This window comes from Miscanthus floridulus, chromosome 2 (genome assembly GCF_019320115.1).
Source record: "Miscanthus floridulus cultivar M001 chromosome 2, ASM1932011v1, whole genome shotgun sequence".
In the NCBI taxonomy this organism is placed as follows: domain Eukaryota; kingdom Viridiplantae; phylum Streptophyta; class Magnoliopsida; order Poales; family Poaceae; genus Miscanthus; species Miscanthus floridulus.
Window position 1 is genome coordinate 59,630,212 of NC_089581.1, and position 10,553 is coordinate 59,640,764.

Sequence of the window (10,553 nt, forward strand, 5' to 3'; positions counted from 1 at the left end):
TCCACATCATATGTTTCTTCAACCAAGCCGGTGGCATGATTAAATACTCTATATGCTTTGGACTTTGATGAGTAACCAACAATAAAACCAATATCACAACGTCTTTGAAACTTCCCTAGGTGTTGCCGCTTCTTGTAGATGTAGCATTTGCAACCAAACACCATAAAGGAGACGTCCAGCTTCTTCCCATTGAGCAACTCATAAGGTGTCTTGCCAAGGAACTTTTCAAGGAATAGGCGGTTGGATGCATAGCATGCGGTGTTGATTGCTTTCACCCATAGAGCTTTAGGGGTGTTGTACTCATCAAGCATTGTTCTTGCAAGAGTGATCAATGTCCGGTTCTTCCTCTCAACTACACCATTTTGTTGAGGAGTATATGTTGTGGAGACTTCATGTTTGATTCCAACTTCATCACAATAAGCTTCTATGTTTGTGTTGTCAAACTCTAACCCATTGTCACTTCTTATCTTCTTGAGCTTCACTTTAAATTCATTTTGTGCTCTCTTGGTAAACTTCTTGAAGCAAGATGTAACTTTGGATTTGTCATGAAGGAAGAATACCCATGTATACCTCGAATAATCATCAACAATCACAAGACAATAAAGATTTCCTCCCAAACTCTTGTATGTTGTTGGTCCAAATAAATCCATGTGAAGGAGTTCTAGCACTCTTGTCGTTGACATGAAAGCTTTTGTTGGATGGGTATTTGCAACTTGCTTGCTGGCTTGACATGCACTACAAAGCTTGTCCTTCTCAAACTTCACATCCTTCAACCCTCTCACCAAATCATTCTTCATAAGCTTCTTGAGTGAGCTCATCCCAATATGAGCAAGTCTTCTATGCCATAGCCACCCAAGTGTTGTTTTGGTGAATAGGCATGTCTTTAAGTTTGCATCCTCGGAGGTGAAGTCCACTAGATATAGGTTGTTGTATCTAAATCCTTTGAATATAACATGATCATCATCCTTCTTGGATACAACAACCTCCTTCTCGGTAAACAAGCATTGGAAGCCAAGATCACACAATTGTCCAACGGATAGCAAGTTGAAACTCAATGAGGCAACATATAACACATTGGAGATGGAATGCTCATTTGATATTGCCACTTTGCCTAATCCTTTGACCTTGCCCTTTGAGTTATCTCCAAATGTGATTCTTTCTTGCCCATCTACTTCTTCATCAAGTGAGGTGAACATAAGAGGATCACCGGTCATATGTTGTGTGCAACCACTATCAATAACCCAATGACTTCCACCGGTCTTGTAGTTCACCTACACACAAGAGATCAAGCTTTAGGAACCCAAACTTGTTGAGGGCCCTTCACCTTCTCAACAAGTGACTTTGCAACCCAAATTTTCTTAGGCCTATTCTTATTTGGAGGTCCTAAGAACATCACTTTCATCTTTCCACTAGAATCCTTTCTAAGCATGTTGTGAGCATTGAAGGCAAAGGGTCTAGCATGCTTGGGCAAGGGTTGTGGTGGTGGAGTTTGGCACTCATGAGCAAAGTGGCCTTTTTGTCCACACTCAAAGCATCTCTTTGGCTTTAGCTTTGGCTTTGGCTTTGATTGTTGTTGTTGAGCTTGAGCCTTCTTCTCTTTGTTTGCCATGTACCCAATGCCACTTCTATCTATCTTCATGACGGTGTTCATTAGGAGCTCACTTTGAAGATATTTGCCTCTAGTGAACTTGCTCAATCCAATCTTGAGATACTCTTTTTCCAACTTGAGCTTCTTGTTCTCTTCCTTGAGTGCATCACTTCTTTTATCTTCCTTGAGTGCAACCTTGTTTCTTTATTCCTTGAGTTTCTTGTTTTCTTTTTTTAGCTTCTCATTCTCAAGAATCAAGTTGCCATCATGATCAAGAGTTTCTAGCACAATGGTGTTGTGGGTTTTGAACTCTTCAAACTCTTTCTTTAGCTTTTCATTGTCATGCTTGAGCTTGACATACTCATCATAGTCATTGCACTCAACCACTTGCTTGCCTTTGCCACTAGATCCTTGCTCAATGCTCTCATCAATTAAATCATCACATGATGTAGCTATATCAATCTTAACAACATTATTAGTAGCATCATGTGGCTCATGGGGTAAAAATTCTTGAGCAATAACAAGATTGTCATGATTAATCTTGAGAGTAGTGTATTCATCTTTTAGCTTGTTATGGCTAGTGATGAGCTCTTTGTGCACCCACTCAAGTTTATCATGTTTATCTTTAAGCTCTTTCTTAGAAGATTTGAGCTCCTTGAGTTTGGATGACATAGCATCATTTGCTTCTCTAAGCTCAACACTAGCCTTTTCGGCTATCTCACATTTAGCTAAAAGAGAATCATTTTTAATCTCAAGCTTTTCATTTTTAGCTCTAGTCTTTATAATGATCTTAGTGTATTTCTTTAGTAATTTAGCAAGATCATCATAAGGAGGTGACTCATATTCATCATCGCTATCACTATCACTATCATCATTATGAGCATGATCATCACCACTACTATCATCATCATGTGATACCTTGTGTTCACCCTTGGCCATAAGGCATAGGTGTGTAGAGGATAATGGCGGTGGTGGTGGTGAAGATGATGAGTCAATAGCAATGGCAGCCACCTTCTCATTGTCACTTTCATCATCGGATGATCCACTAGATGAATCAATGTCCATGAGCCAATCACCGACGATGTAAGCCTTTCCACTCTTCTTCTTCTTGTGGAAATCCTTCTTCTTGCCATCTCTCTTCTTGTATGGCTTGTTCTTTTTCTTCTCATCTTCATCTTTATTGCTTGAGTCATCTTTCTTACCCTTGTTCTTGTTCTTGAACTTGTCTTTCTTGGGCTTTGTGCATTGGTGAGCTAGATGACTAGGTTCTCCACAATTGTAGCAATCCATCTCAGAGATTGGCTTCCTTCTAGAGCTTGTGAAGAACTTCTTCTTCTTGCCATCAAACTTGATGCCACTCTTGTTGAGCTTCTTTAGCATCTTGGCGGTCTTCTTCACCATGAGAGCAAGACTTTCATCATCAACTTCATCATCACTTGAGCTCTCATACTCAAGTCTTGCCTTGCCCTTCTCTTGGCTAGCTTTGAATGCTAAGTCCTTATCTTTCTTTTTGGTAGAGGATGAGCCATCTTGTGGAGTGATGTGCATGTACATCTCATGAGCATTGATCTTCCCCAAGATTTGTGTCGATGTAGCGGTGGAAAGATCATCTTGATGTAGTACGATCACAATATACCCATATTTGTCAATGGGGAGGACACTCAAGATCTTTCTTACAACATCGGATGGTTGCATTTGAGTGAGTCCAAGCCCATTGACTTCCTCTACAAGAACATTCAAACGTGAATACATTTCATTAGCACATTCTTTAGGAAGCATTTCAAAAGAGTTGAGCTTTTTCATGTCAAGATGATAGCGTTCCTTACGCTCACTCTTAGTTCCCTCATGGAGCACACAAATGTCCGACCATAGTGCAAGGGCATCTTTGTGGTTCCTCACCCGATTGAACACATCTTTGCAAAGGCCTCTAAAGATGGTGTTTCGAGCCTTTGCATTCCACTTCTCGTAATTTACCTCATCGCCTTGTAGGTTAGTAGCATCCTGAGGTTTTGGGAAGCCTTATGAGGCGGCTCTAAGTATACCAACATCTAGAGCCTCTAGATATGCCTCTATGCGAATTTTCCAATAAGGAAAGTCATCTTCCTCAAAGATAGGAGGAGGTCCATCCCCGTGAGACATCTTGCTCTAGGCGGTTAAGCCTAAATACGTGAGCACGAGGCTCCGATACCAATTGAAAGGATCAAGATGCCCAAGAGGGGGATGAATTGGGCTAGTTCTAAATTTCTTTGCAATAATTAAATTCTATGGTTAGCCCAATTAACCCCTTGTGCCTAGAAAGTGTTCCTAATTATTCTACCGCATAAAAGACTTGCAACCTAAGTTCCAATCCTACTCTAGCATGACAATTCTAAGAATGTAAAGATATGAATTGAATTGCATAAAGTAAATGCTCAAAGTAAATGCTCAAAGTAGATAGAGAGGAAGGAATGCGACGACTGGACGTAGGGCTATTACTCGATCAAAGATCGAGGGTCCGAACCAGGATAAATCGACTGTCTCTTGCGTTAACCGTCGAGTTCTGCATACGCTCAAGCCCGAACATACTGCCCCGGGAACTCCCGTGGCAGGCTATCGGTGGTCAAACATCGACAATTACCGTGACCTAACTCAATTGTTTCTGCAAAACACACGTTAGTCACAGTAATCATGTATTGTCATTAATCACCGAAACCCAACTAGGGGCCTAGATGCTTTCAACAGCTACCTTGACCGGCTGGGCCACGTCCTGAGGCTAGGCGGGTGGAGGGACACGAAGGTGACGGAGATGGTTGAGGTGGCGGCCTCCAGGGGGTTGTTCAACGCCGAGTCAGGGGCGGTTCTTATGGGCTGACCAGGTTGGGGGCGGACCAAAGTGGCTCATGGGCACCGGATGTCCAAAACAAAATTATCTCTCTCCTCAACCGGCTGAAACCAACCCGCGATGTCCTGTTGCCTAATTTCAACGAACCAGAATGTCTTCTAGCAAAATACTCCAAAGTGAATGTCCGCCAGCAAATGACCATCACTTTGGATGTCCAACAGACAATTTCACCTTTTTTATTGATTCAAGATAACAAAATTTGAATTTTGAAATACAGGTGTATTATATTTTAAGACAGGTTAGTACAAAAATAGCTCGCCGGCAAGAGCTGCAAGAAGCTGAAAACATGTCAAAAGGGCCCTATAGTATTATACATGATAAAAAGAAAGACACCATGGTAACGCTAAACACATTTTCTTCAATAAAAAATATTAAAATTGAAAAGAGCAACGTATAGGTTCATGTGCAGGTAATAAACTAACAGCTGCGAATAATATAAGCAGCGCGCGCAAAACCAGGACATAATTTCAGGAGTGAAATATTCCGATTTTATATACTACCTGTGGCTTCGCCTACAACTTATTAAAAAAAGGGGTTCCATTCAGTCAATCAAAACAATCATCTAAAAACCCTAATTGAATTAGGGCCCTGGTATACTTGCCAGGTAATGTACATGGAACAACATTGATCAGGCTGGCCAGTAACCGGGTGAAGCTTGTGATTCAGGAACTGCTCACATATCCATCGAGAATTTGACTATATCGTGAGATGGACGAGCTCTAGGAGCACATAAAACACAAGGGAGTTAACCAACTTTGTCCATTTTCTTTTAATCAACTGCCATGAATGGGTCAACATCACCAAGATCAGCAATCAGGGGCTCCAAGTCTTCAGGCTCGCCTTCTTGCGTGAAATATGTAGGAAACGGGAGCAAAGCCGTGTCAGGTTTCTTGTATATAGAATCCTTGACAAAAACAAAGCTACCTTGAGGACCAGGAACCTGCCAAAGGGGCAACGAAAGATACATAGAACACTTAACTTCTATGATTGAACAAAATATGTTGTGACATCAGAAATCAAGTCACCTGGCCCTTCAGATATAGTAAGTTCCTGGCTGGGTCTATTTGGTAAACCCATACATTCTTCACTGTGCGTTGCACACCACCCATGCGTCCAGGCATTTTTCGGTTTTTGAAAACCTGAAATTTTCCAATTGTTATGTCATTACATGTGCAAGGCTGGTTGCTGCAGTACTGCTTTGTACACACATTAGCGAGCTCCCATCATATTCCACCAATGGGCGCGAATGTAACGAAAAACTAATCCCTGCTATGGAATCAGTTTGTAGTTGGACTGTTTGTATCTGTCAATACTCAATACAATGATATGCAGTTCTCTTGTGTGTTGAAGGGGAAAAAAGTACACTCCTATGTCCTATCAAAACAATTTAAACCAAGTGCCTTCCTGCATGAGTTCATGGGCTGTGTTCGAGACAAAAAAAAGTTCATGAGCTTTGTAATTGTAAACATTACATCTACATTTTTTCTAGTGAAGGCCCAGATCTGAACAAATAACATACTTCAGGAGGCAACCATGTACGATGATATCATTTAACAGACTCATTGTTCATACCAAGTAAAGAACATTGAGAACATACCAACAATACATAAGGTCTTATCATCTTAACTATTGAGGAACACCAAAAAACCTGTGAGTAAATACTTAAAATCCATAGTTCATCTTGTTAAGAGGAATTGTAATTCATAGCAAAACCTTACTATTGCCTATCCTACGGAGAATAAAATGACACTATTGCGATAAGGGAGATGCATAACATTTTTTCAATACATAAATGTGATACTGTTATATAACGTACCCTTCCAGGAGCATCTCTTTGACCAGTAGAGCCACCACTGCGATGCGACTTAGATGCCCCATGTGATGCAGGCATCCCACTGAAATCATATTTTTTCATTACACCCTACGATTAAAAGAAGGTTAAATTGTTAAACATTGACAATCAAGACATTATTACTGAGTTCTAGAAGAGAAAGTAACAATCAGCAGAGTCATATTCAATGATTTCAAGTCGTCCGATTAATCGCGATTAATCGCGATTAATCGTCCTAATCGGTCCTGGGTGCTCGATTAGGGACCTCGACCCGATTAGCTCGATTAGGGGCCTGGTCGTCCGACTAATCGTCGCCTAATCGCGATTAGTCGTCCGATTAGGGGTGGGACGACTAGTTTTGGCTGTTTTTTTTTGCTGGAAAGGGAATGGAGTTTGGGACAGTTAAGAAATGGAGTTTGGGAATGGAGTTTGGGACAGTTGGACAGTGAAGAGAAGGCAAGAAAACAACTCCCACAAGTAAGTCACTTGCTAAACACTAATGTAGTCTTGATGCTTGCTATATTGTGTACACTATATAGTACATATAGGTATATATATAGTATGTATATGTCCTGATGCATAGGACGATTATATGGACGACCAGGGTCGACTAGGCTCGACTAATCGGCCTGGTCGACGACTAATCACGATTAGTCGCCTGGTCGGTCCTATAGCGACTAGGTTCGACTAGACGACCTGAAAACATTGGTCATATTACTTCTGTAATCGCAATGTTTAATGAAGAATTGACCAGTTTTGCCAAGTTCTGTAACACTAGCACATTTCCCACAATAACACTAAGGATAACTATAGTTTCTAAGATGCACGCTACTTTGGACATTATGGCATTTAATTCTCAGAAAAAATCAGTCAGAATCTAATATTTGAAGAAGTGGAAATTTTCATTAACATCTTCGTTATCTCATATAAAACGTCTGTATTTGTAATTGGCACTGGTCAAATTTTAAGTTTTTATCACTACAGCACTCGGTTTGAATATTCCACCAGTTGTAAGAATCACATACAGTGTTTGCTTTTATTATCAGAAAAGCTAACATATAAATTGCAAGAGAACAATTTTCATCAAATAAAAGTTTGAAATGGAGCAACTTAAATTCAGGGCATAAACTAGAAACTTCAGTATTACAAATATCTCTTGCACAATTCCCTCAGGATTCATTTCAACTAATCAAATAGAGGTGTTGCTGAAAGAAACACAAACTAAAACCCTGGTGATAGCTTAGCTGGTTTACAGTTACAGCAATATAATGAACTGTCTTGACAAGTGAAATCACAGAAAATAGATTGGACAGGAAGAATACATACCGCAAAACCTTTCCCCTTCGTGATTCCAGTGACATCAACAAGTTGTCCAGGCACAAAGTGGCGAACTGTGATGGTTGTGCCAACAGGAAGAAGCGCATCCTCAGTGACAGGAAATTCCCTTAGCTTTCTCTTCAGAGGCACTCCCTGTGCTCTAAAGTGGCCAACTTCAGGTTTTGTTAGGTGTTTTTCCTTCTTTTGACCTGCGCCAAGCTAACAAACACAAGAAGAATTTAGGAATTTAGCAATACTTTTTTCTTTTGCAAAGTAAATATGAATGGAACAAACAAAGAAACAAATATATAAGTTAACCACTCTGCATTGCATTAGGTCAACTAAACAAAAAAATAAGGCAGGATACTTCTTACTAGTGTCTTATTCATGGTGCAAGGGCATGAGATGCTTTATGGTTAGTGGTTACTAAAACTTAGCTCCAGTAAATTGTCACAATTGACTTATGAACCCCTTAGCAGTAAAATTCATCAAGGGTTAAGTTGATACAATAACTTGCATTTACCGATATTATGTTGCTGCAGAGGGTAAAATGGCACAAGAACAAAAGAAAATTCGACACCGACACACCAAAATAACTACCCTTGTACCCATTTATCTTCCTTAATTTTTTTATAGTTCTTTCTGCAGGCACTGCAGGAAGAGCCATAACCAGAACATTGCCGCATGAGTTTAGAAACATGGAAATTTCAAAAACAACCCCACGTCTCTCTTTGGTTTGGAATACCACCACATAAAATGTTTTGTTGCAAAGACCCACCACTACCCAACTCGGTTTTGTAGCAGAAACCATCCCACCAACATGCAACAAGCTGATTTCACCCGCTTTTTCTATCCTAGAGTGCCTGATGCATTCTTTGAAGTTAGATACTCTAAAAATGCAAGCCCTGCATTTCGTTAAATCCATCGATTTATGCTATTTGCAAAATTCTTCACAACAACATGATCCAAGCACCAGAGCAAGCTTTACTCAGTTAGCATGGACTATAGTGGCTCCACACGGGCAAAGACAGGCGGAATCTGCTGAGCGTATGCTCTGTAGGATGGCTTTTGCAACAGAGTCAACTAGGGGCTAGGCATTTGCAACAAACGCCTTATGGGGGTGGAAATCAAAATACAAGTGAATGTGGGAAATATTGAGATATACTGTATCAAGAAGATATCATTGAACCCCAACAGTACAACATCTCAGCCATTATCATCCAGGTTTAAGCGATATGATTGCTTTCGAGTCTAGCAAGTGAATTGAACCAGCAGCTGTTCAATACTTCATTTGTTTCGGTGGAACACGTTTCACATAGAATACTCAGGGAAATTTCGTGTAGCACACCTGTAGGGCGAAGAATCCCTCCTTCTCGGCGGTCTTGACCTGGGTAACAACGTTGTCGTCGACCCAGAGGACGGTGATGGGCACCTTGGCGCCCCACTTGTCCCACATCGCCGACATCCCGCACTTGACGCCGATCACGCCCGTGCGCCGCGATGTGGGGCCCATCACCCTGGCCCGCGCCTCGATGATCCGGCCCCCGCCGCCGCCCTCTCCCCCAGCGTCGTCGTCGTCGGAATGGGAGACGAAGGCCTCCGCGGAGAAGAGCCGGGAAGGAGGGAAGGGGAGGCGCGGGCTCCAGCCGGCGTAGAGTGAGAGGCCGCGGAGGCGCGCGAGCAGGCCCCTCGAGGCGGCCGCCATGGTTGCGCCTGGGCGAGGGCGAGGAGGCGCGACGGCGAGATGGGTGCGGGCGGGGTTTACGCGGCGGCGCGGCGAGATGGGTGGGTGCTGCTGGGCAGTAGGGTTTACTGAGCTGGGAGCCCGCGAAGGGAATGAATGGCCCAATGGGGGCAAAGCGAGCACGAGCGCGGGCTCAATTACGAGTGGGCCTGAACTCTATTGGGGTTTCCGCTTCAGAATTGCTATCTGTTGCTTGTGTGTTTTCTTGTCTGGGCAGCACATGAATTTTTACAGCATTGATCGGTGGATGGAGGGCTGGAAGATGTTTGGTCAGTTCCCACCGATGTGCCCTTTCGTTGTCTCGCTGACCCGCAGGGTCCACCCATGTGCCCACACTGTTTGTATTTTTGGGACTCGTGCCGATAGCCGAGCAGTCGTCTCTCTCCCCCATTTCTTCCCCTTCTCCTCCTCGTTTCGTCACGCTCTCCATCGTCGGCGACTCTGTGCTTCCCGACGCGCGCTCGAGGCGATTCATCGGCGGCAGCGGCAGTTGGTGCGGGGGAACTCGTGGTTCTTCGTCTCGGAGTCCTACCGAACTGCTTCCTAGCGCGCGCTCGAGGCAATTCATCGGCTGCAGCAGCAGCTGGTGCGGGGGGACTCGTGGTTCTTCATCTCGGACTCCTGGAAGATGTGTTGGTGTAGGATTCATGGATCTCTACTTTGTTTAGGGCAGAGGCATAGAGTGCTCAGATTTGTGGGATTTCGGGTTGAGCTAGTTCGGTGGATGGAGATTCGGGTGGGGGTTTTAGGGTTGTAGCCTAGTATTGATGTGCAGGTTGGATTTTCTTTGGATTTGGGGGATTTGATGTTGCAGGTAGGTAGATTGTCATGCGCGGTTGTTAGCAGGCTTGAATTGCATTGGATTTGGTGGTTTTGGTTGTGGATTTCGTTGGGTTGGGGATGAATCGTTGATTCCACTGCCTTGTGTGTCGTCGATTCCTCTGTAGATGGGTGTACGGTCGAGATGGCGGACTAGAGGAGGGGTGAATAGTCCTTTCTAAAATTAATCGCGTTGGCTAACCAAAACAAGTGTGGAATTAGAACTATCAGTCTAGCCAAGACTACACCCCTCTATCTATGTTCTCTAGCACCTTCCAAAGATACTTATTAAGCAACAAAGGTGTTGGGCTAGCTAGAGCTCACTGTCGGAGACCTAATACCGGAGTACCCAAGGAGGTGGAACTAATAACCA

The 10,553-nt window shown here is 43.0% G+C and overlaps 1 protein-coding gene across 1 annotated transcript; it reads right to left on the reverse strand.

The window, feature by feature from the left end:
* Window positions 1–4,818: 4,818 nt before the first annotated feature.
* On the reverse strand, window positions 4,819–9,438 carry LOC136538931 (large ribosomal subunit protein uL3m-like). The gene is made up of 5 exons (XM_066530856.1): window positions 8,966–9,438; window positions 7,627–7,836; window positions 6,286–6,390; window positions 5,495–5,608; window positions 4,819–5,409 (listed from the first exon to the last, which is right to left on the reverse strand). Exons 1-5 carry the CDS (start codon window positions 9,320–9,322, stop codon window positions 5,239–5,241), a joined length of 957 nt encoding a protein of 318 aa, XP_066386953.1. The 5' UTR covers window positions 9,323–9,438; the 3' UTR covers window positions 4,819–5,238.
* Window positions 9,439–10,553: the final 1,115 nt, after the last annotated feature.

Coding starts and splice junctions, on each gene's coding strand:
- LOC136538931 (XM_066530856.1), bottom strand. CDS start 9,322: ATGGCGGCCGCCTCGAGGGGCCTGCTCGCGCGCCTCCGCGGCCTCTCA. Junction 7,837..8,965: donor AGGGATTCTTCGCCCTACAG/GTGTGCTACACG, acceptor TGTGTTTGTTAG/CTTGGCGCAGGTCAAAAGAA. Junction 6,391..7,626: donor CGAAGGGGAAAGGTTTTGCG/GTATGTATTCTT, acceptor TTTTAATCGTAG/GGTGTAATGAAAAAATATGA.